This window comes from Pteropus medius, unplaced genomic scaffold (assembly GCF_902729225.1).
Source record: "Pteropus medius unplaced genomic scaffold, Ma_sr-lr_union100, whole genome shotgun sequence".
NCBI lineage: Eukaryota > Metazoa > Chordata > Mammalia > Chiroptera > Pteropodidae > Pteropus > Pteropus medius.
The window spans coordinates 15,259,950-15,287,198 of NW_024340701.1; the positions used below are offsets into that span (position 1 = coordinate 15,259,950).

General features: G+C 32.0%; 2 protein-coding genes across 8 annotated transcripts in view; one reads left to right on the forward strand and one right to left on the reverse strand.

Moving 5' to 3' along the window:
• The window catches only part of ITGB3BP (integrin subunit beta 3 binding protein), a 53,091-nt gene extending 47,137 nt beyond the window's left edge, over nt 1-5,954 (reverse strand). For all 7 annotated transcript variants that reach the window (XM_039888162.1, XM_039888163.1, XM_039888158.1 and 4 more), the window contains exon 1: nt 5,795-5,954. In XM_039888162.1, the coding sequence (XP_039744096.1) occupies nt 5,795-5,811 (17 nt within the window). In that variant the 5' untranslated portion in view covers nt 5,812-5,954. The remainder of the gene's footprint in view (nt 1-5,794) is intronic.
• A 56-nt stretch (nt 5,955-6,010) lies between these two features.
• The window catches only part of EFCAB7 (EF-hand calcium binding domain 7), a 35,518-nt gene continuing 14,279 nt past the window's right edge, over nt 6,011-27,249 (forward strand). The window contains exons 1-8 of the mRNA XM_039888149.1: nt 6,011-6,299; nt 8,245-8,432; nt 11,803-12,014; nt 12,642-12,728; nt 13,285-13,480; nt 13,907-14,028; nt 23,123-23,264; nt 26,633-26,742. Of these exons, the coding sequence (XP_039744083.1) occupies nt 8,246-8,432; nt 11,803-12,014; nt 12,642-12,728; nt 13,285-13,480; nt 13,907-14,028; nt 23,123-23,264; nt 26,633-26,742 (1,056 nt within the window). The 5' untranslated portion in view covers nt 6,011-6,299; nt 8,245. The remainder of the gene's footprint in view (nt 6,300-8,244; nt 8,433-11,802; nt 12,015-12,641; nt 12,729-13,284; nt 13,481-13,906; nt 14,029-23,122; nt 23,265-26,632; nt 26,743-27,249) is intronic.

Below are 27,249 nucleotides of genomic sequence, written 5' to 3' on the forward strand. Positions count from 1 at the left end.
ATGGGACATTTTCCTAAGTATTTACTCACTTGCCATCAGTATTAGTTAGCAATTATAAGTGATATATCTCTGTAAAGTTATAAGCAGCTTGTATGGTTACTACCTTGGTTTAAAAAAAATTGGGTATTCAAAAATAGGCAAAGAACTCAAATAGAAATTTCTCCAAAGATACACAAATGGCCAATAAACACATAAAAAGATGCTCGACATCACTAATATTAAAAGTAGCACTAATATTAAGGAAATACAAATCAGAATCTTAATGAGATACAACTTTACTACTTTGGCAACTATCAAGAAAATAGAAAATAAGTGTTGGCCAGGATGTGGAGAAACTGGAACCCTTGTGCACTGCTGGTGGGATTGTAAAATGGGACAGCTGCTGTGTGAAACTTTAGTGGTTCCTCAAAAATTAAACATAGAATTATCACACAATCCAGCAATTCCACTTCTGGGTATATATCCAAATGAAATCAGGGACCTGAACAGATATTTGTACACCCATGTTCATAGCTGTAGTATTCGCAATAGCCAAAAAGTGAAAATGCCAAATGTCAATCAACAGGTGAATGAGTAAACAAAATGTTGTATAAACACACGCACACACACACGCACATATACATGGACATAATGGAATATTATTCAGACTTAAAAAGGAAATTCTGACACATGCTACAACCTAGATGAACCCTGAAGACATTACGCTAAGTGAAACAAGCCATCACAAAAGGACAAATACTATATACTTCCACTCAAATGAGCTACTGTAAGTAATTAAATTCATAATGACAGAAAATAGAGGGGCAGTTGCCAGGGAATGGGAAGAGGCATCAATAAGGAGTTAGTTAATGGATACAAAGTTTCAGTTTTGCAAGATGAAAAAAGTTTTGGAGATGAACAATGGTGATTGTTGTACAACAATGTGAATGTACTTAATGCCACAGAACTGTATACTTAAAAAGTTAATGAAGGTGGGATATCAAACTGAAAGCATGAACACCAACAACAGCTCAGTGGTTACCAGAGGGAGGTAATTAAAGGTAAAGAGGGTCAAATATATAGTGACGGAAAGAAATTTAACTGTGGGTGGTGAACACATAATGCAATATACATATGATGTATGACTGAATTACACACTTGAAACCTATATAATTTTATTAGCCAATGTTACCCTAATACACTTAATAAAAAATGGTTAAAATGGTAAATTTTTTTAGGTATGTTCTAACACAAAAGAAATTCTTAAAAAAGCAAACTTTCACTTGATTCCTAATTAAGAACCAAGAATGACACCTCAAAAACTCACGAAATTACATGATTTGAGGTTCTCTTATAGGATTTTCAAAACATTGGATTAAATATAATTTTAACTAGCTAAGCTGAAGGTAAGAGTGTCTGTCAGGGAGAGAAAGATAAACTTAGTAAAGCAAATAAGACTCAGGAGTCTTGATACAATGTCAAATTCTTCCACTAAGATTGGGCAAATAACATAATCTCACTAAGCTTCATAAAGTTTATAATCCTGGCCTGTAAACTAGTAGGAAATTTCCAAATGGAAAATAAAAATATCACTTAGTGTGTCACTGCTGCCATTTATTCCTCACTATAATGGAGAATATTGCCAACTACTTCACAAGAGTGTCTAGGATTATTAAGTATGCTTATGAAATACGTAGGAATCCTCTAATGAAAGGCAATGGCCAAATCCACATTCCATGTGACTCTTTGGGTGTAAACTGACATATCTAAAATGATTTTTTACCATTCTATGTATAGGAAAGAGCAAAGAAAGGAAAAAATTCTCCTACATCCTCTTTGCATTCTTCCTTTCATTCAAGCCTATGCTCTTTTGTGTTCAACATTCAAGTATTTACACAATAACTCACTATCACAGCATGGGTGAGTAGGAACATCACTACATGTAAAAATATGGTCACCATGTGAAGGCACTTAAACGATTAAACCTGTTATTCTTCATGACAAAAAGAGTCGAAAACTTACCCAGTTATTAGGAAACATACTTATGGTGTCAAAGGCTTCTTTATTAAAACATTAATAAAGAATTAGTTAAAGAATTCTTACAAAAGCGAAAAGGATATATTTGGGAATTGTGACCCTATGATAGATGGGGGTGAGATGTTCTTTGGGTGGAATAAAATGAGAGAAATGCCATAAAATCATTTTGCTCCTAAATGGGTACTCTCAAAAATGAACATTAATAAAATATTCATCATTATTACCTTCTATGAGAAACATATAAACAAGTATCATCACACATACATATACATAAAAAAATAAGCCCTTTAAAAGAGTCTATTGAAAAGGCTACATAGGTTTATCAGAATTAAGTATGGCAGATGGGTAATATTTTACATACTTTCTTATATGTAATTTCACAACATAAAAATAATAAATATTGATGCTACCCATTCTTTGAGATTTCAGCACAACCATTTCTAAGCTTTTCCTGACAATGTCCAGTTTGCACTAAGAATCTTTTCAGTCTATACCTATAGCACTTGTGCATGTCTCTCACTAAACTTATTATGCTGAAATAGTCTACTTATGTTAGTCTTTTTTCCCTAGACTAAGATATTTATATCATTAGCACCCTGTCTGTTCACTGGTAGGTTATGAGTTCTAAAAACACTTGAACTACCTCTCCCACTAAAATTAAAACTCCTAGAAAGGTATAGTATCTGTTCACATTTGAATCCCCAAAGCCTGACAGTGATAGGCACAAAGCTGTTATATAAATTAATGGTTTATTTAATTAATTATATTTATTTTTAATTTAAAACCTCAGTCTCAAATCCAAGAATATATTTCTTTTAATTTTTATGATCCTCCAATCTTATTTAAGGTAGTTTAAACGCAGGTTCCCAAAGGATATCATATAAACATGGTCTCTGAAATAGTCTCTTCTATGAATCTTTGTCTTATTAGTTCTGGAAAAATCTAAGCCATAATCTCTTCAAATATTGACTCGTCTTTATTCTACTTTTCTGAAACTTCATATAGAAGTAATTTTAGACTTTCCCGTCTCATTTTCCATATCTCTAAACTCCTATATCTTATCATTGGTATATTTTTGGCAATTTCTTCAGATTTATCTCCCAGTTATCTAATTCTTTCTTCGACTGTGTCTAACTTACTGTTTAACCCATCATTAGTACTTTTTAAAACAATTTGATGAGGTTTTTTTGTAACTTAATTTTTATATAATTTTAAACTTAAAAAAAGTTCTAGGAATAAGAGTTCTTTTTATCCTTCATCCAGACTTACCATATCTTTGGTCTCCCTTAATGCAGAACAGTTCCTCAACCTTTCCTTTTCTTGATATTAACATTTTTCAAGAGTATAAACCAGCTATTTTTGTAGAATATCTGTCAATTTGGGTTTATTTGATATTTCCCCATAATGAAGTTAAGTATTTTTTGGCATAAATATCACAGAAGTGATGATGCATCCTTTAGAGGGCATAACTTGAGACACATGACACTGCTTTGTCACAACATTAGTGATATGTATGTGTTTTGCTCATTAAGATGTTATTTGCCAGTTTTCTCCAATGCAATAAAAAAACTTGTATGTAAATATCTTGTTTCATATCAAACTTTCTCTGAATACTTTTAAAGAGCCATTGGTGATTTTCTAATTCTATCATTCTTTTATATTTATTAGTTAGCATTCTACTCCAGGAAAGACCTTTCCCTTCTTTCTTTATTCATTTATTTATATCACTATGGAATCATGGAATTTTTTTATCCAGTAGATCATAATCAATTCCTATCACTTATTTTGACATTTAATTGTCCCAGATTTAGCAATGAGACCTTTCCCTTTCACACCACCTCCAGTGTACCCTATGTACCTGTAATTCTTTGACCACTCCTTACTTTCTAGCACAAAAAATATTGTCTGGGCTCTAGAATTAGCTTTTGTTTCAACGAGACTCAGTTTTCTGTGGATAATGGTATTTAGAAATCAAGATCTGGGCAATACTTGTGTTCAATGCTACTTCTGTCATTGCTTACAATGGACAGAGCTAAAACAGAAAACACACACACACACTTCTATCTACTTGTATTTATATATGTACATATATATAAATCTATGATTTCATAGTGATATTTCCAATACTAAGCCAAAATATTTTAAATTTATCTATCCAACAGTGAAAACCAAGATCCCATTATCTTCAATACCTATTATTTGCTCAAGCCTAGAATACACAGAAACTAGTTTCATAAGTGCTAACCCATACCTCTGTGCAAAACAAATCTATTTACTAAGATTCAGTATTCACCTAGTATTCTTAAAATGAAGCTGTATATACAGTCATTCCACTGGGTGTTAAACAGCATTTCAATATAGTTTTAATTTTCATTTTCCTGGTCTAACAACATACTTACTTGCCATTCATATAACTTTTCATTAGGTAATGGTTCAAGTCTTTGATATTATTTTAATAAGGTTTTTGTCTTTTTACTGTTAAGTTGTAAGAGTTCTTTATATATTCTAAGTATAAATTCTATGTTGGATATGTGTCCTTTGATGTCAACCTCAACTTTAAGGTCATGTATTTATTGTCAAAATATATTTACCACAAACTCTCCTAATATGTACCTGTTAATATATTTTTGAAAGTTGTCCTAAAATTCCACTTTTAATAGTTCTTTGGTTTCCCACTACCTATAACAGAACAGGACCATAGTTCAGGAAGTGTCACCACTTATTAAGCAAATACACACCAGTTTTCATTGTATTGCGGCTTAACAGGGATTTTGCTACATTATCCATGCAACTTCACAAAAGAGCTAACTGGTTTTTTTTCTCATGCAGCAGTAGAGAGATAAGTCTTTTTGCTTAATTCTGGGGAAAGGAAAATCTCTTCAATAATCCATATCTTTTAAGGATGTAAGTGAAACACAGATGTATAAACTACCAGTGTGTAGGACACCAAATTAAGTGCTGAGTTTCCATATCTGGAAAGTAGAGATAATGGCAGCCCCTACCTCCCAAAGTCCTTTTTAGGATTCAGTGAGAAAATGTAGGTAAATTGTTAAATGTAAATCATAAAGATTTACATCTTTCCACTTTAATGTTAATTCCTATTTGATACAAATATTTCCTTCACTGTGTTACTTTGCATTTGGCTCACACCTGAAAATAACAGAGGAAAAGGTTACTCTAGAAGTGCACAGGAAGGGGTACATAAGTCAACTTGGGGACAAGGGACAACTTGATAATTTCACGTGTTAGATCTTAATCACCCCGCCCTAAAGAAAAAATTCTTTATTGAACTTAAAAAAGTTCCTACAGGGCAGTAATATGAAAATTGAAGTCCAGAATTGGCCACACTTCCTCCTTTGAGAGCTGGAATCCAGGTCAGAGACCCAGTCCTTGAGTTTTCCCACAAGTTTATGTGAATTCACCACACTAACACAGGCACTAAAGGGCTTTATCAAATTATACAGCGTATTTCAATCTACTGTTCCATTCTCGGTATGTTAACCAAATTTGAAATTATTTCAAGCATTAAATACATCACTAAATACAGCCCACAGTCTATAAAATCTGTCAAAAGCCTTGGAGAATCTGGACAAAGACTACGAGATTACTAGGGCTAGAAGATGAAGAGGTGGGTTGATGGTACCAAGCACCAGGAACCGTCGAAGCAGACAAGTTTATACTCAGAAAAGTAGAAAACGAAAAAGAATACTGAGGCACATAATATCTGCTCTTCTTGCTCACGAAGGAGCCCAAACAACAATACTTGGGGAGGAGGTACCTACGGCATTTCGACATTCAGGGAACCACCGCCGCGGGAACGAACTGAGCAATTCCTTCCGAAAACCAACAACCTTCAGAAGAAAACGCAGCCTAAAAAGCGCGGGCCTGCGGGCGCTCGGCGTCGTGTCACACTTAACGAGGCCCACCGGAAACAAAGTCTCCGCGACAAGGGATCCGAGTGCATGCGAGGAAGAAGGGAGTCTCCATCTAGGACCGCATCCAGTCTCTTTGCCAGTGCAATACAGGACCCTCTCTCACGACTCTGGCCATAACGGTCCCCAATAGAGGAACGATAGAACCGTCTCCGTTCACTGTGGATTAACGATACGCATATTTCTAGCCGGACCGTTTCGGGAGGTGCTCTGCATTTTATTTCCGGTGGTGGAGAAGTGCAGTTGCCATGGTAATTAAAGAAAGGCCGAGGTCTGTCCGACTGCCGTGAGCTGGTTGTGGAATCCGTGCAGAAAACAGGCTGCGGTTCCTCGTTTGTGAGCTGGAATTAGGTAGCAATCAGCTCGCTGTCTATCTTTGCCCGTTCCGCTTTTTTCTGTTCGGCTTCCTTTTCTCCCACTTGCTTCTTTTACTCCTATGTCGTACTAACACTTGGTCCATGTAGGTACCCAAAACGTACCTGTAAACGCACTTTTATGCCCAGAGGAATACAAAAATAGGGAGCTATTGCCCGAGATCAGTTGTGAACATATATCGCTGTGTAGGGACGGTGACTGGATGGCCAGCACTCTGTTTTCACTTGGCCCTTTAAAAGCCATAGGCACTTGTTAGTTTATTTTTCTTGCTATTGTGTGGCTGGTTATTTATGGAGCCATTCTGTAGGCCCCTGTCTGAGTATCCGGCTGGAGTTTTAAATGAAGGAGGTTTCCGAGCCTGAGGGAGTGCAATTATATATTTAAGCTTCAGTTTAGTCTCTCGTCACAGAAAAGGAAAGAACAGAATTCTGAAACAATTCTGCCGTGGGATTTCCACAAGAGGGAGTGACCTTATTTGGAAAGAGCATTCGACGACAATCCTAAAAAAATACTTACATTTTTAATTGCTTGCTGCAAAATTAACATTAATTCTCCCTTATTTGGAACGGTTTTTTTCACATTTTTGAGGAGATAAGTGTACGCATATGTGTTTAAAACTCTGATGCTTAATTATAGTTACACCAATTTGCAGTAACCAGACTGTGACTCCACATCCCTATGGGGTCCTTCTAAATCTGGTGTAATATGAAAGTGTCAGGCAGGCGGTCTGTGTATTATAAATAGGGTACTTCATCCATGATAAGCGATTATCTTTCTTTCCCAAGTGTAAAAGACCTATATAATTCAAGAAGGTGCAAGTGATTTAGGCCTCTTGAGTAAGAATCCAATGAGTCCTGAAGGGGACCCTACCTGTGTCGTCTTATTGTTGAACTTGAAATATTAAATTTATTAGATTGGAATGTATTTTTAAAAGTCAAAGCTGGGTAAAATAGTGTTGGAAACCGTTAGACCACCAGCACAATTTAGTGCCTCATAGTAACTATTGTACAAGAAGCTTTCATTCACATTAATAAAGAAGAAACTGTTATAGAAATTTACTGCCTTTTGCTACTTACTATTATTAGCTTGGTGACACTGTGTCCTCCGATTTCCTTATCTGTAAAATGGACAAAAAAAATACCTCACTATTGTAGTAGGTAGGGATAAATCATAGTGTGTGACATTTCTTTAAGCTCTTATGAGCAGAAGTGCTATATAAACCCCAAACATTATTATTAGTAATGGAACACAGTAAAATCTCATGGTAACACTATAAATGGAATTTTAAAAATTAATTCATTTAAAATGTGGGCCACATTATTCAGATGTGAATATGACCTGGTTGATCCTGCTGTAGACATTGATGCCGACTGCTTATCATATTATATCCACATTCTAATTACTATGGAAGTTCACTCTATCTATAGTTTATTTAGTGCTTAATTTGTGCCAAGTGCTGTTCTATATGCTTCACATGTATTAACTTATTTAATTCTCATGACAACCCTACAAAGAGTGTCAAATGACTGTCCTGTTTTGTGAGAATAGATGTGTGGGGTTTTTTTTTTGTTTCGGGTTTTTTTTTTGCCCTATGATTCTTCTTTTGTATTAATGTTACATCTTTGTTTTGGCTTTGTTCTTTAGGTATATGTGTGTGTAAATATATCAGTATATATGTACATATATACATATATGTGTGTGTGTGTGTGTGTGTGTGTATACACACACACATACATGTATCACCAGAGGCTTGTCCTAGTTTAACATATAATACAACATTATGCATATGTGATTTTCATGTTTTTTTCCCCACATATATAAACTTTAATGTCTTGATTTTCCCATTTGAAAGGCAATGTACCATTTGCATTTTAGGGGATTAACATTGACTAAACTAAATTTTTAAATTATTTTCTCATAGAATGGCCACCAGTCCTGGAAGTGATGCAGCTTTCTCCACTCAGAAATCAACACTTTCAGAGAGTCCTCAAACAAAGAAATTTCCACTAACTGAAGAGGAAATATTTTATATGAATTGTAGAGCTGCCTATTTAACTGTTTTCAAAAGCAGCTTAGAAAACATTATTTCTAAAGAGCAACTTTACTTAGGTAAAAATAATTTTTTAAATTAATTATTTTGCCTTATTTATTGAAAGTTAATAGAGCAGAAAGACTGAAATTAGAATTATGTTGTTGAATTTTAGTGATTTGAACAATGGAACTACTACTTATGTTATTGTGCCATTTTATATAGTTACGTATCCTAGGACCTTCAAAATAAAAATTTCAATGTTTATACAGACTAGAATAGTATTTTTAAAGCTTCCATCAATTACTTAAAAATATTTTTTTAATTCTCATTTTAGTACTTTAAGATTTATAACAATAGAATTAAAACATGTTTGTTATTTGAATCACTACTCTGAATTTAACCTATACTATGAAAATGTAAAGGATATATAAAAATGAAGTGAATGATTGTAAAAGTATTAGGAAATAAGTGAAATTTGAAAAGAGAATTAATAGTTCTGGTTTTGTTTTGATTTTTGTGGAAGAGGAGGGGAATGATCTTTTATTACTTCTCTCCATTATCATATTCCTCTGATTGCAAATATCCCCCCAAAAATGAATTTGGTCCTTGCCAGGTGTATCCAATGACTTGGAGGTCTTTAGTCTTGAGAGTGGTAAACAACAATACCAGATAACACTGAATACTCATGTTATTTTCATAAAGGTTAACTTCGTAAGTAGAGAAATTATGAGTTATTTTGCCATCCTTAGACGCAGTTTCCTTAAATAAGAAATCTGACATAATTTTGCAATGTCTCGGGTTTGTATGAAATCTCTATTTGAGAAAATTCGTTTTGGAGAATATGAAAATTGAAAAGATTTTATTTTAGTATTATATTTTACTATAAACTATAGTTTTAATCTTTTCTCTTTATTCTTTTGAAAATGGGCTGAGATCACAAAAATCTACTAAGTTGAAAAGTTTAACATGCCTTCCGCTACTATGACATTTAGTTTATGAGACAATGAATATGTATTACTAAGATGCTATCAGTCTTATAGAATTATCTGGGAGGATAATACTGCAGTGTTTGTCTTTTCAGTGTTATATACACTTTTGGTTTTATGGTGGAATACTCTTTGTAACATTGTCATGACTGATTTCAGATAATCTAGATTTTTAAAAAGTAGTAGTGTGAACCAGCGTTGTCTCTTTTTACTATGTCTTTCATCTATATCCTTCTGCCATTTAGGTACAAAACATGTGCTTTGATGTTCCATTTCAAGGTCAGATAGAGCAATACCATTACCAGAACTTTAAGAGTTCCTCTTTTTTTCCTCCAAGTTTTAAATAATACAGATATTATATACTCATGTCAAAGCTTAAGGTAAACCCTGGCAAAAGTATCTTGGTGTAAACCTTTAAACATCTACAGTTATATAATGTTTTCACTTTTATAAGACTTATTAATGGGCTCCAACTAATTCTTAAACTAGAGGTTAAAGTTAGGTTAGTAGTTACTAAGTGATACCTACTTCTTAGATATGGGAATGTCTCCTTACTGAGTACATGTTTTGGCATAACGAATTTTATTCTGAGAAAGGTGTTCTGTAATTAACAATATATTTTAAAAATATTTTGTTGTTGAAGATAGCACCAAACGTATGTTGAGCTGCCACTTGTGGAAAAGAGTTACACACCTATTTTCTCAAAGTTGGATGAAATAGCATTTTCTTTTACATGGACTTTTGCTTTGTAATCATAACTTCATTTAGGTCCTACTTGTATTCCCAACTTTAAAGGATGGAGTTTGGCTGGGGATTGAATGCTAAAAGACATACAATAGGCAAAATACTTATCTTTTATTCTTAGGGAAGCATGGTAATCAAGGCTTTTGTCTACATCCAGAACAAACCTGCGAAAATAAAAAAATATATATATTATCTCTACTATTACAAATTTCCACAAAAGCTTTCTAGGTGAGTGGAAGATGGCAATTACTACAGCTACAGCTTTTGTTAGCTCTGAAAGTCACCTCTGGATAATGATCTTCTTCCTGTTTCTGTGTCAAAATTTTAAATTATTTAAGTGTGATACTCTGGCATAATCTGGAGGATAGGAACATTTCTCTCAGTCTGTGGACTTTTAATATTAACCATAAATAGCGACCACAGGTAGCAATTTTACACTTCAGATGTGGAATTTGTATTTAGATTATAAAACTTTTTAGGAGCCAAGAAGCTTGTATCTCTGAAAAAAAAAACACTGTTATACTTGTGCATAGTGAATGTTCAACAAAATGGACTCACAGATAGCTGTATTTATTACCCTGATATAATTACTATTTCCTTGAGGATATTTCTTTAGTTAATTTGTTATATATATATTAAATGATTACATTAAATTGTAGACTATCCAGATTATAATTTTTTAGTGCTGATTGACAATGCATGAATCTTATGAAATCTCATCTAAGTTTGGAAAGATCCAACATAAGGTTTTATAATAGAAGTTGGAAGCACAATTCAGGAAAGTGATATATTTTAAGATTCTGTTAATTCCTTTTATAGTGCTTAGGAAAGTTATCACTGGTTCATTTTAAATAGTCTTAAGTCTTCATATGCAGAGATTTGATTATTTGCAAATTACCAAATTACTCCTATTCAGCTGTACAAATAACTACGGTCATTTGACACCATTATAATCTAGTGTGATATGACATATGAAAATATGCAAAGCCTTTGTCACATCATAATTCTTTGCCTTTCATAGATATAAGGACATGGCTTTTAAAATAGGTATGTCTCATGAATAACTGGTTATAGGACTATTTTTTAATGTTCTGGTTAAAAATGAGAAGTAATTTGACCATTGCATGTCTACAATAGTCTTCTCTCAAAGTTCATTGACATTCTTGATTTTTAGCAGGGCTGTAACTGCAAGTAGATAATTTTTGTGCATATACTTGACATTTGAGACATAATGCTCTTGAAACTCTAATATCTAGCAATGATATTTGTTGAGCCAAAAAAAGTAATAATTTATGATTTTTGTGGTTACTCTTATGTCCTCAAAACAATTAAGTGCATAGGTGTTTTTAATTTTTTTTCTCCACCAGGCACTCTTATGAAGTAAATTAGATATTGTCACTTAATTAAAGCATGTAGGTTGAGAACCAATGGTCAGAATGGGAAAAATCTGTTTAATTCTGGCATTAATAAATTAAGAATTTTTAACCGGTAAAACACACACACACACACACACACACACACACACACACACACACACACACGTTTGTTTTTAAAAGCCAGGCATACATCTCACTAGATTGTCAACACCAAAGGTAAAATATTGATATGTATATGCTTTTGTATAGTATTGTAATATATAATGGTTTAAAGAAAAAATACACTTAAATACCAATTCCAAATGTTACTATAAAAGAATAATATTTGTTTTATTGGACAGCTCTTCAGCATGCAGGAAGAAATCCATCCCAAAAGACTATTAATAAGTATTGGACTCCTCAAACTGTCAAACTGAATTTTGATGATTTTTGTATAATTTTAAGAAAGGAAAAACCTACTTCAAAAGCAGAACTGCTGAAATCATTTAAGCAATTAGATGTAAATGATGATGGCTCTATTTTACACACTGACCTTTATAAACTTCTAACGAAGGTAAGATCTGTGAAATGGTTTTGTAAAATGCATATTTTGTAAAACAGCTTGGAATCTACCTTTGGCAACCAAAGACTGCACGTTAAAAATAATTGTTTCATTGATAGGTGAAATGAATCACATATATGTTGTTTATCAAGTGCTTAAGGATCCTTTTGGATGAAAGGTGCTTCGTAAGTAAAAGATAAAGTATAAAATTGAGCCCATGTTGCAGTCTCCCCATGCTTCTTTGCAGTTCTTTCCTGCTCACTATTCTGTAAATCAGTGATTCATGTGTGATGAGTAAAAGAGAAAATATAAATGGGATTTAGAATCCATCTTGTTTCTTGGTACAATGTGAGAAAATATCATTATTCTAAATTTAATAGTAGTTATTACTGAATCTATGTTACATATTGTTGAAATTTAGTAAACTGAATTCAGCACACTTTTACAAAATTTAATAAAATTATGAAATTTTGTTTTATATAATGGTTTCATTCTTGCTTGACATAATACTTATTCTGAGATTTATAATGAAGCCATATATTCAAACTTAGTTGCAGAATAGATTAAAATGAATTTCCACTCTCCCATGCATAACAAAATGATAGTCATGTGGCTTTAAAATAAATCTTGTTTTTTCAGAGAGGTGAGAAGATGACTCGAGAAGAAGTAAATGCCATAATAAATTTGGCTGATGTAAATGCTGATGGCAAATTTGACTACATCAAGGTACATAAGTTCATATTGATGTAAATTTGTTTACTGTATAGGAGAAGTATTTTTAAAGGGACATCTTTTTAATATTGGCAATGACATATTTATTGTATACTAATTGTACTTGAAATTTAATCTCTCTAGTCCCACAACCATAATCTGATGACTACATTAAAAACAATATAAGTAAGTTAAAATACATGCATGTTCACATACACACACACACACAAACATAGAGACTCTTCTCAGAAATATACCTTTTCCGAGGTAGAAGAATCATAAAAATTATTTAGAACAAATGCAAGTCTACACATCTTGTAAAAAAATAATAAATCATTTCTCTTTGTGTAACATTTTATTTTTACTCAGAGTATGACTTCCTCTTTGAATCATGGCTGCATTTCACTAGGTCACTTGAGGGTGGTCAGTCTGATTCAAAAAAATAAAATGAGTACCCTAGTTCAATAGGAAATATATTCCATCAGTCTCTCCCTTGCCTACTAATGTGCATTTGCTTTTTCCCAAATGTATGATTGAATGTTTTATCACTAGACATTTTTATTTCTTGTAGTTTTGTAAATTATATGTGACAACCAATGAGAAATGTCTCAAAACTACTCTAGAAAAACTGGAGGTTGACAGTAAACTGAAGCGTCAACAGTTTGGGAGCCACATTGAAGGGCCCCCTGAATGGGATCCATCACCAGTACCAAAACCATCACCTAGAATCACAAGAAAAACTGATCAAGAAACATTCTCAAATAAAGGTATTTACTTTTTGACGCTAAAATTTCTTGATCAAGAATGGTGGGTTATGTTCTGATAAATTTTTCCTTCCATCTTATCAGTGATAAAACAAATGAGACTACAACGTTTCAGCTACCATTTCTAGACTCAGCTGTAAAAATCTATTGATGTAAAATTTTATTATAGAACTTGGCTATGCTCATTATAGTTTATTAAAACTAAAATTTCAGGCTAAAAGGTGACATATTGAAATAATATTATTAATAGCCTATAAATTAGGGATTATTAAAGCCTGATAAATATAAAACTTCTGACTTTATTTCAGTTGGAAGAATAAAGAGAACAAAGTTAATACACAGACCTTTTATACTACACCGTGTTTAGAAACAAACTTTCTATTGACAACTTTTTGTAATATGAGACCAAATAACTCTTACTTGTTACAGGTGATACCAAGAGCTCTTTACTGGCAACAAGCAGAAAGTTCAAAACATCTGTTTCTTTCACATTTACCATGGGGGCTAATAGTAACCAAAACTCAAAGTTAACTGAGCCAGACTCACTAAAGGTATAGTATTTTAAATTAATAACTATGACTTTTTCTGAAAAAAAATGCCATTAAGTGTATTAATAACTATTTGGTGTCTATGGAGAACCAGTAAAGTTTGTGAAGTAATTCTTTGAGGTTTTTCTATAGATTGTAGCATTTCTATCTATAAGCCAATTCTATTACTTTAAAGTGAAAATGATGAAGAAGAATATTATTAAAAGGCCTTTAGTTTGAAAATGATGACTCTTCAATTTTTGAAGTTGAATAGATTATCTAATTATGTACTTTGCCAAGCAATTTTTTGTTTCGTTTAGCAAATACTTTTTATAGGTGTTTCTTATAAAGAAATCATTCATTCAATATCAATTCCTCTGAGAGAAAGGCAACAAAGTCACTTTGCTAAGTCAATATTTGTAGTGTTAATATTGATCTTCTTCCTTTGTTTTCCCTTTCTAGACTCAACCTTTACTAGTTTTCTTTCAACAGAAAATAATAGCTACAGAAGTATAAAACATTAACTGGAAAGTGCTAGGATACATTAAAAATGTGTACCTAGAGACCCCTGTAAAAGGGGGAAAAATGGTTATGACCACATACTATAACTGCTGTTAGAAAACTGAACTGATTGTTCTCAAGAGCTACATTTTTGTTTCAAATAACAACTCTGTATTTGTTATTGAACTCTGAAGTCCCTTATATCTTTAAATTGCTAGACAGTGACATTTGTTCTATATTAAAATTTTAAAACATTATCTCCAAGGAATTTTGTTCAGACTATTTAGGAATCTATACACCCTAAGCAATTTGGTGTGCATGTCCAGCATGTTCACACACAATATTTCGTGTTCCAGTAATATTATTTTCCACTAATGGAAGCTTTTTGTATTTTGCAACTAAATTAGATGTTAATAAAATTTAACTTCATTAAATAATTGTGGTTTACCTGATTCAAAGTGTAAATAAATATGTTTAGCTAGTATAAGGAGAGATATAAATAAATATTAATATGGATTATATTAAAGCCATACTAAGACTTTTTGTCTGTGTCATGCTCGTGTTAATTGTGCCCCTACCAATAAAATTCCTCTAATTTAGTTTTACTCAACAACTATTTACTAAAAAGGTAATGTATGCCAGCTATTTTGCTTAGTTATAAAATATTAGCCTTGAATTAAAAAATAAAAATTTTTATTTGATTATTGATACATTGAAGTAGTATAGCATAGTATTTATTCATTTATTTGTTTAACAACTATTCATTGACTACTCTGTGCCAAGCCCTGTCGTAACTAAGAGCTTCGGATAGAGACAGACCTGTGGTTGGATCTTAGCTTTGTCACTTAATAACTGTGTGATCTTTAGGAATTTAGTCAGCAGCCTTTCTGAGTCTCAGTTTCCTTAACTTATAGATTGCAAATAATTATATTTAGTATGTTTTTGAAAGATTCAATCAGGGACATAGAATTCACTTTAATAAATAGTGTTAATATTATAATAGAACTGGCTATAGGTCTTTATATGGAAATTTCATGATGAAATTATAATTTAAGAAAGTTAATCTATTGTGTATAGTGTACAGATATCTCAAATTAGGAAGAATATCTGAGAGGCAGATAGAGTTATCCAGATATAAAGTGATGATAGCTAGGCCTAGGGAAGTACCTAAACATAATAGGGAAGAGACAAATCTTACAGTGCCAAAATTAGTCTGTAGACCATAGTGATTGTATAACAAAAGACTACTTAAGTTTTGTACCTAAGAGCAGGGAGTGGTGCTCTTAATAAGTGGAAAGTAGGTAAAAGATACTAGGAGAATTCAATGATTAAAAGAAGATGGCATACTGTCAACTTTTAAATTCAATGACATAAAACTTAATGTCTTTTGGAAATACTTCATAGCCTTCATATTACTTACCTGACTTTTTATATCTTATTTCTGATCTTGATATTGCCCACTGTTGTTCACTATCTGATATTTTTTAGATGAGTTAAAGTGATTTTTTAAAAATTCTGTGACCTTTTTGTTATTCAGCAGGATTTGGTTCTTTGCATTTTTCTTTGAAATTACTTTATAAATTTTATATGTTAACTTTCATAACAACTCTGATAAGTACGTGGTTATTGGTGTAGTTATTGAGGTTGATAGAATAAGTTACTTAAAGAATTATTAAATTAATTTTCTTCAAATACCTTAAATCTATTTTAAACAAATTTGGGCATTTCAATTTCATGTGGAGTGGAGAGGTATGGAATTGGGAGAAGAAGGGTCTTTTAGAAATTAGAAAATTGTTGTTGTAATAGGGTATGTATAAGCCAGATTTTAAATTGTAAATTCACACAATTGGAAAAGGACCTGAATTACAGGAGGAAAATAAGACCCTTATAGGGATTATACATGTATTACATTCTATAGATCATACATAGGTACTGTATCACTATTCTTTTTTTAATCCTGTATTCTGTCCATTTGCTTAGGTTTTATATTGTACAAGAAGGATTTTTTTTTTTTGAGAGAGGAATAGCTTTAGTTGCCAGTCATGACTAGAATTAGAGAAAGCCCCAAATCATGAATTGTATGCTCCAAAGATGCAATACTTCCTATATTCAGACTTCTAATTAGAATGTGCCTATAAATATATTTTACATATATGTATGTATGTACATAAATGTATGTATTATATAACATAAACATGTTATACAACATTATATATGGTGTACGTGAATGTTATTTGACATATTATGTATGTCTATATGTACAATACAAATATAAACATTTTAAACTTGAAATGGTTGTCTAACTTAATTTTTGCGAAGACTCCAAATAATAATTTTATTACAAAAGTTTCTCAAATTTTCAAAATGTTGATCAATTCAACTTGTCTTAGGTGACACTCCATATCAATTTTCCCTTTATAAATCATTTATTTAACCTTTTGTTTTTAAGTATGAATAGTTTATAATTCTTTAATAATAAAAAGTTCAATAACTATTTACCTACTTGTCTTAATGAAAAGCAAATAGCTTTCTAAAATATATGACATAAGGTATCTTTATCAAAACCAACAGTGATGATAGTGATTATGATGTATAAGATCTTCCTATGAATCTGTGGCAGATCTACTGCATAGTAATTCTATCTTACTTAAAACTTTAATAATAATACAGAATTTTTTGTCAAAACAAATCATGTTCTCTGAGGTGTTTTAAGAAAACTGATATATGTAAGTTTTTTGATTGCTAAAATTTTCAACTTTACTATTTTTAATTTGTGCTTTTTGGTATTTTCTTATACATTGTGAATGAAAATAAGTAAAATTTGTATATGACAAATGAATGTATTAACATTTCTTTTTTCCTTTTATGTGAATTTACCAGAATCAGTAGAAAATAGCACCACCTTATGCCCTATATAAGAATTACAAGCCACTATTTTATTTTTGCTTTATGTTTTCAAAAAATTATATTATACATGGAATTTCTTAGTCTATCATTCTAAAAATTTTTTAACTCAACCTTCTTCCATTTTTCTCATAAAACTCAAACTGTCAACTTAATCTATAGTCCTTTCGAATTGATCTATTTGAATGAACCAGCCAATTTGTCAGTACTTTTTTTTTTTATTAACATTTCAGTCTAGGTTTTAGAGAAAAAGCTTCGTGTGATTGAAAGTCTATTTTAAAGGAAATTTAGTTCGAATAAGCATTGTGTTTTTAATAACTCTGGCAGATCTTAAGAATTTGAATGCTTCCTTTTAAACAGGAGAGCTACAAATTTTTCTAGTACTCTTATTTAGTATTCAAAATAATCTGATTATTACTTGAAGTTTGGTTGATATAAATAATGTAGCATTTGTCTTCTATTTTTTAATAGCTGGTGACCTACCATTTTCCAGCCTATTAACCATGTATTGTAATGTACAGGTTGGATGTCTTTCCAAAGAAACTTATAAATTTCATTTTACGTGTACCTTTTCTAAAATTAGAACTTAGGAAATACCTCTGATAAAATGTTTAACTCACTTCCCAGCTAAATTTTATAAAGGCATCTCCTGTCAGGTCATGACACTGCCCCCAGAAGTACTATAAGCACATGGAAAAATTTTTCCATCTTTGAGTTTCCCAAATGCCACAAATTATGTTCACTACCGGTATACCTGGCAAAGTGTATTATTTTTCAGTTTCATTTAAACATTTTAAAGAAGAGAATAGGCTGCTACACTCATGATTACAGTACAAATTTAACAAATTTTCCCGCTACTAAAATCTACATTTTTAAAGTAAGAAAACCAAATCATTTCTTTATCTTAACGCTTCAATATATGGATAATTCCAAATGATAAAGCTTTATCATACTTTAATATAATAATTCATAAACCTAAAGTTTTTTAAGTACTACTTTTTAAAAAATTATGGCAGATATTTAAGTATGAAAAAAGAACATAATTTTGAATATAACTTGTAGTTTGGAGAGAAAGTAAGGAGACCTAGGTTTCAGCTTTGGTTCCACGGTCAACGAGAATTCTAACTCAAGCCTATCACTTTATTTTTCAGACTTTCATCAGTCAAAAGAGAAGTCTGGACTAGACTGCATTTTAGACTTCTTCTACCTTTAATATTCAGTAATTCTAAACTAGTATCCCTTACCATTCCAGATGGATACACATAAAAAATATATTCATAAAATATATTAGATGAAATTTTGTCTCATAACACTAAAAATCAATTGAAAGGAAAACAAATGTTTTTCGTTTGATGTCAGAATCTTAGTTCAAACTGTCTCAAAGGGTAACTTACCTAAATATGAGTATATCTTTCCTTTCTTATCTGTAGCAACCCTCACCATCCAAGGTCGATTATATCAAGGCCAATTGGCTTTGAGGTAATGTAAGCATCTATTGTTAGTCCATAATGTATTCTCATCCAAGAGATTTACAGAAAGGCTAACTGAAAGTATGTACATGCTCTTACTCATCATTAATAGTTGAACTTTTGTCTCGAGCCCAAATTTAAACCTCATTGTGTTATAAAAATTTTTAATTTAGTACCCTGAATATATTTTCTTTTGGAAACATGATCTAATGGTAAAAGCATTGATCCCAGAAGTCTCAGACTCTAGACCTGATATTTCTACAAACTCCTTCTAAAAGTCTGAACCAGTATAACCTCTGGGTACCTCAATTTCTCTGTTTATTAAAATGACTAATTTATATCTACCCCATATTGCCTCATAGGGATGTTGTTAAAATATCATTTATAATGACTTGTTTCTGTCATGGGCTATATACTTATGAAGATGAATTCCAATAATTTAAGGTCACATTTTAATTTCTCAGAATTAAAAGTACACATATCTTTTATACCCCAAAGGTGTGACAGTGTATGTGATTAATGACTGACTAGAAAGCTTGAGTAATAGTTCAGCAATAATGGTAATTTCTTAAAATTCAGTTTAAGATGAAATCTCTAAAGAAAAGATGAATATAAAAATGGAAAACTAAAATAAGTTGAAAAAGAACCAAAACTAAAATAAAAGGAAATAGAGAAAATACATGCAATAAAGCTTACAAAGGGAGGTTAATATCTAAAATAGTAGAAAGAATTTATTAAAATATGTAAGAAAAAAAAACATCTTCAATAGAGCTATGAGAATAGAAGATGAATAGGCTGTTCACACAAAAAGGAAACAAAATAACAAACACATGGGGAAATGGTCAGCCTTGCTAGTAATCTGAAAATTCAAAGTTATGCAAAAATTATTACAATATCATTTTATTATTATACCATTTTTATTGCATTAATATAGTTTAATACAAAAGCATTACAATACCATATAAATGTATGAAATACTATAATGAATATTTTGTATGCCACACCTTGCTTAAGAAATCATCCCTCACTACCATGCAGCTTTTTAAATGATAACACTACTAACCAAATTATGGTAATGACAAAGTTACTACATTATACACAATTGGTGGTATAAAATTAGCATCACTGTTTTCAAAGCAATATGAGAACACATCATTAGCCTCTAATTTTGGAATATATTTCTATTATAAATACTTTTTTGCCTAGAAGTCCTTCTGCAGGATATTATTCATTAGAAGAAAAACATTTAGATAAAATAGTATTTATTTCAGCACTATCTATACTGATGAGAAATTTGAAATAACCTAAATGTTCAATATTCTAGAAATAGTTAAGAAAGTAATGGTATACCAACTCAATGGGTAATTACAGAACCAGTTAAATTGAAAATTTGAATATTGCTTAGCAAAGCTTTTTTTTTATTGTGGTAAGATATACAAAATTTAACATCTTAACCATTTCTAGGTATGTAATTTGTGGCATTAAATACATTTATGTTGTGCAACTATCACCACCATCCATCTCTAGATTTAACTACTCTATCTATCTCGTATAAGTGGAATCATACAATATTTGTCCTTTTGTGTCTGGCTTATTTCAGTTAGCATGATGCCCTCAAGGTTCATCCATGTGCCGCATGTGTCAGAATTTCTTTCCCTTATATACACGCACACACACAATGAAATATATATATATATGCCACATCTTGTTTACCCATTCATCCATCAATGGACAATTGGATTCTTTCTACCTTTTGGCTATTATGAACAATGCTGCTATGAAGGTGGATGTACAAATATCTGTTTGAGTCTCTGCTTTCAATTCTTTTGAATATGTTCCCGGAAGTGGAATTGCTGGATCATATGGTAATTCTATGTTTAATGTTTTGGAAAACTGCTAAACTTTTTTACAATGGCTTCACCACCTTACATTCCTGCCAGAAATGCACAAGGGTTCCAATTGCTCCACAACCTTGTCAGCATTTTTATTTTCTGTTTTTGTTTTTGTTATAGCCATCCTAGTGGGTATGAAGTGGTATCTCATTGTGCTTCTGATTTACATTTCCCTAATGATGTAATGTTGAACTTTTTTCTTGTGCTTTTTGGCCATCAATATATCTTCTTTGGAGAAATTCAAGTTCTGTGAATTTCATAGTCTATTCAAGTTCTATGACATTCCTTATTGGGTTTGTGTTGTTGAATTGTGGGAATTTTTAATATGTTCTAGGTATTAAGCCATTTTCAGATACATGATTTGCAAGTATATTTTCCTATTCTATCGGGTTGACTTTTCACTACGTTGATCATGTCCTTTGATACACAAACATTTTTAATTTTGATGAACTCCAGTTTATATTTTGTTTTTTTGTCTGTGCTTTTAGTGTCATATTCAAGAAATCATTGCCAAATGCAGTGTCATGAAGCCTTCCTCTCTAAGTTTTCTTCTCAGAGTTTTATAGTTTTAGTACTTACATTTAGATCTTTGACCCATTTTGTGTTAATTTTTGTATATGGTGTCAGGTAAGGGTCCACATTATTTTGTATGTGGATATCCAGTTTTCCAGCCCCATTTGTTGAAAAGACATCCTTTCCTTATTGAATGGTCTTGGCACTCCTGTTGAAAATCATTTGGCCAAAAATGTTAGGCTTTATTTCTGTGCTCTCTGTTCTATTCTGGTCTCTCTCTATATATGTCTTTATGCCGATACCAAACTGTTTTAATTACTGTAGCTTTGTAGTAGATATTGAAATCAGGATGTATAAGTCCTCCAACTTTGTGCTACTTTTTCAATAGCAAAATGTTTGAGATATAGCATTAAATGAAAAGGCAGAATATAAAATAGTGTTAAATAGAATATAAAAAATAGTTTTTTATATAAGCCAATATTAGGAAACATTACATAAAAATCAAACTATGTTGGTAGAACTGTGAGGATTTTCTCCTATTTTTAAATTTCTAACTTAAAATGTATTTGATAATAAGAAAATAATATAAAATATGAAAATAATTATGATTTATATAATAGAAAAGTTATATTTAAGTACATAAGGATAATTTAGCCTTTAAAAAAGTGAGTGAGAAATCAGTCTTGATGTAAATTATGTTTGTTCTTATCTTTTCAGTGCCATGTAAATCTATAATGGCTTAATAATATTTTTATATTATTGTTATACAGCAAATACACACCTTTTCAGCAGTTATCTTAATATTATTAAAGACGATAATTTTTCAAAATAATTTTTCAAAACCATTCTTTGTAAAGTAACTTCAAAACCTCATTAATATTTTTGGAAGTCATTAGCAGTAGAATAGAAATTTATGTTACAGTATAGATAGGTAAACCAACTAATGGTAAAGTGAAAAGCATTTTTGCACCCATCTGTGGTAATGGCACAATTTCTCGTACGTTCAATACAGAATTTTTTACTTTCTAGATAAGGTACATCTTCAAGTTATACTTAATTCTAGTTGTGAAATCCCAAATAGACACATTAGTTTGGAGCAGAGGAAGGGATTTGGCTAGACCAAGAGATAACAGAGCGAATCTTAAAGAAAGGTCTTCCTCAAAACTGATCCTTATCATTTTGTTATATCTGTGAGACTTATTCAGTGTTCTTTTAGTTACCTAGACTTGAAACGATTATTTTGGTTGTCACATACTTTATTTTTTAAATGCAAAGTCCTATCACTTTTTCTTTCAACATATCAGTTTTAGCAGTCCTTCAATTTTACCTTGTTCCAAACACTAATCTCACTCTGATTATTGTAGCATCATGTTTATCACTTTGTTTCAGTACTTCCTCCACTCTCATGAACTTTATTTTTCTTATTTCTTCTCTTCATTATGTTTTTTCCTAACTTTTCAATATCTAAATTCTGCTGATCCTTCAAGATACAGTTCATGGAATGCCCTCTGAGTTTATATGGATCCCCCACCCCCGACATCAGTCACACAAACATTTATTGAGCACCTACAATGTTCCAGGCACTGTTTTAGGTACTGAAATTATAATATTATTTTGAATATATAATTCTTTTTTCATTCTAACTATATACTACTATCAGTAATAATTGAATTGTGTCATGTCTTTTTTTTTACCTCTCAATTACTTTGCAAATTCCTGGAAGTCAGTGGCTCTATTTGACATTTTTTTTATATCCTCCTCAAGGTTTTCCTCATTGCTATGCATGCTGGAAACATATAATAAACATCATTTGAAAATAATTTATTTTCTTTATTTCAGGAGTGGCAATGTGTACAATCAAAAGGTTGCTTTTTCTTAGAAGAAGATGGTGAAATCATTAGTCATCACTACAGGATGCAAATAGCTCAGAGATCCATTGTTTACCTAACAATTAAGCCATTAAACTTGAGTCAAGTTGAAGGTAAGTTTAAATTTTCTGTATATTTAAAGATATCAATTTATGCCTTCTTTGAAAATACTTATATATTTGATAGTCCTATTTAGTGAAGAAAATAGTCTGCCTAAGAAATGTGGTTATGTACATTTAAAGAAAGAGTTAGTTTATACATTGACTGTGTTATCTTATTTTGCAAAGCAGCTAAACTGCTTCTTGTGTAGTTTAAAGCATGTTTTAATTCATTTAAAAACAAGGACAAAAGGTTACGTGGTGTCTTTATAACATAGAATTAACTTTTCATTTGCTAATTAATCCTTAGCTTTTTGCCACTTATCAGTTTTTAAAATTAATATGTTTAATAGAAGTTCTGTTGGAACATAATTTAAGACAATATGAACTGCAAATATTTTTGAATACCTTCAAGTTCTATGTCATATGACTTAGACAATCCTTATTAATCATCTTTGCATTTATGGTAATAGTCTTTTTTTGTACACAAATACTAGATAAAAATTGGTCATTTCATAGTTCCTAAAATGGCTATCATGTAATTTTTAATTAGTGAAAAATGGCTATAAGGGTGCCTTCCCTGGGTACATTTTAATGATGATTGATCTAAATATCAATCTTTATTTTCTTTTATTATGTTTACATATAAATATTTTCTTCCTAGAGGGTTCCTCTCCATTTCTATTTTTTTCCTTCTAAAGTAGAGATTCTGAAAGTTTTCACTGTATATCTTGTAGGATATTTATAACATTTGGTAGTTGATACTTTTAAATAACAATTACAATAGTCATTTTTCAGATAAAGGTATACAGTTAGGTCTGCAGATTCAGTGTGGTTGTTAATTCTCCATATTCTTACAAAAAAGATTCCTATATTTATTATTTATCAAGTATTTATTGAGGGCCTTAAGGTGCTTAGGATATATAAGAGTACAAAAGAGACAAAAATCCCTGCCCTTATGAATTTACATTCTGGTGGGAGGAAATAATAATAAAAATAATAAATAGTAAATGACATGGTATGTTAGAAGGTGTTAAGTGCTATGGGAAAAACATAAAGGGAAAGGGACATTGTGAATGCTGAGGAAATAAGGGTTGTCACTGAAATGTGGTTAGTGTGTACTTCAATAACAAATTGACATTTGAGCAAAGGCTGAAAGAAGTATATCATTATCAACTGTTACATAACAAACGACCCCAAAACTCAGTGGCTTAAAACAATTAAACATTTGTGTACCTATGAGCTGGTTTGCTGGACAGTTCTTTTGGTCTCAGTTGGGCTTGGCTTTTCTCTGTAGGGCTCTCTCATGCATCCGGGGTCAGTTGCAGATTAGCTGGTATCTGGTTTTACTGATTTTAGCTGTGCTCTCTACTCTGTATGGGGTCTCAGCTAGGACAGCTTGACTTTGCCTCATATAATCGCTTATCCTCTAGTAAATTAGCCTGGACATGTTCTTATGGTGTACAGAGATCTGCAATAGAAAGCAGAAGTACCACAGGACCTTCTGAGGCCTGGGCTCAGAACTGGCACATTACTTCTGGTACATTCTGTTGTTCACAGCATGTCACAAGACAAGTCCAGATTTATAAGGTGAAGAAATAGACTTGACTTCTTGATGGAGGACCTGCAAAGTCACATTACAAAGGGCTGTGGATACAGACAGGGATAGCCATTTTTGCTGTCTTTCACAGAAGACAAGGAAGTATGCTTTGTGGATGTAGGGGTGGTGGAAGGGTGAAGAGTGGAGGAGGTGAGAATGTACCTGGTTTTAGAACAGTAAGGTGGCTAGAGTGGTACAACGAAGTAAGCAGAGAGTAGTAGATGAAGATGGAGGAACAAGGACAAAATCAAGTAGAGTTTGTTGTTTTTATTTTTACCGTAATGAAGACTTAGGCTTTTACTCTGAGAAAAATGAGGAATCCTTAGAAGGATATTTTCCATGGCTATCATCAAGATTTTATCTTTGATTTTCAACTGTTTGAATATGTGTCTGTGTCTCCGTGTGTGTGTGTGTGTGTGTGTGTGTGTGTGTGTGTGTGTGTGTATTTTCTTGTTAATGCTGTTTGTATGTTTGATTTGGTTTGGTTTGGTTTGGTTTGGTTCGGTTTGGTTTGGTGTTTATCCTGCTGGGGACTCTCTGAGCTTCTTGGATTTATGGCTTGTTGTCTTTCATTACTTTTAGAAAAATTTCCACCTTTATTTCTTCAAATATATCTCTGCCCTCTCCTTTTTCCACTTGTATAATGCTTGACATCTTAGCCCTCTGTGTTTTACACAAATAAGCCGGTGCTTGTTTCTCATCTCTCCTTGGAAAGGTCTGTCTTTCCTTGGTTTTCAGGCTACTTGGTTGTCCTGTGACCTCAGCTCTGATAGGTTCAAAAAAAGTTATGATTTTGTAGTTCCTGCACTTTTTCTTATTGTTAGTGTAGGAGAAGCATTTTTTCAACTCTCAACTCCATGAGAAGATATTGAGTAGAGACAGGACATAATCTGATTATTGAAAATAGACTGTATTGAAATTAGACTGAAGGGTGCCCAGGAGAAAGGAAGGACACCAACTAGTATGCTATTGCAGAATTCTAGGAAGAGACTGATGATGCTTTGAACTGGGGTATAGAGAGGATAAGAAGTAGAGATTCTGGACATTTATTGAAGGTTGAACCATAGGATTTCTTGAGGATCGATTGTGATATGTGAAAGAAGAAAAGAGTCAAAGATGATTCAGAGATTTTTGGCTTGAGCCACTGAAAGGAATGAGTTACTGTTAACTGAGATAGAGAAGAGGATAGATGGACAGTTTTTTTTTTAAAGGGGGTGGGGAAGGTCAGTTTTAGACATAGAAATCCAAGTGGAAATGTCAGATAAACAGTTGGTTACATGGGTCTAATGTTAGGTCTGCAAATTCAGTGTGGTTGTTAATTCTCCATATTCTTACAAAAAAGATTCCTGTATTTATTATTTATCAAGTATTTATTGAGGGCCTTATATACTAAGGTGCTTAGGATATATAAGAGTACAAAAGAGACAAAAATCCCTGCCCTTATGAATTTACATTCTGGAAAGGTTCTAGCTGAGATACAAATTTTGGAGTTCTCAGCACATAGATGGTTTCTGACATCTCTTCCTCCTCTGCTCCTCCACAGATAAGCCAGTGCTGCATCCTGTCTTAAAAGATTTTGTTTTTCTTGAATATTAAGCTACTTGATTGCCCTGTAACCTTAGCTCCCTGATAAGTTACAAATGCTGTGATGTTTACATATAAAAATAGAATGTGTATTTAAAAAGAAAAACCTAAAGGCTAAAGAAACTGTTAACTTCTTTTTTATATAGGAAAGAGTAAGTAGTGATTGCTTATTTTAAGATTTTGGGTTTTTTGTTTATAGGAAAACCATCCCCGTGGTTATCGGTCGATACTGCCTTGTATATTCTTAAGGAAAATGAGAGTCAGGCAAATCTCCAGCTCATATGTTTCACTGAACTACGAAATAGAGAAGTATACATATTTATTTTCTAATGTCTAATATAAAAACGTAGTATGAATTCAAGTCTGAGGAAAATAGTAGTTTTCTATATTTTATTTTTTTTAACTTATGTATCTTTCAGTTTAGGTATATACAATACTAGGCATATCATATATGTTTTATTAATTGTGAAAGACTTTTTCTTGTTTGCTGAGATTTAAGAATTGAAGATTGATTGGCAGTCTTAGCTTCATAAATTGTAGGTTGTGTGACATTGTACTTCACGTTCCTCTTCTCTAAATGCCCTAATGCCTCACATGTGAACATTTTTTGTTATACTCTATAAAAATGGTTGATACCAGTGGACTTTTTCCCCCTAGATACAAGCAATTCAAGACTCTAGAAAAGTTGCTTTAGATGTTTGTCTTACTTATACTACTACTGCAAAAAAGAAAAACTTCAAGATTACTGTCCTCAGGCTTGACTCATATTATAGGGTTCAAAATTGATTGTTCTGAAGAAATGCTTTTAAATGGTTT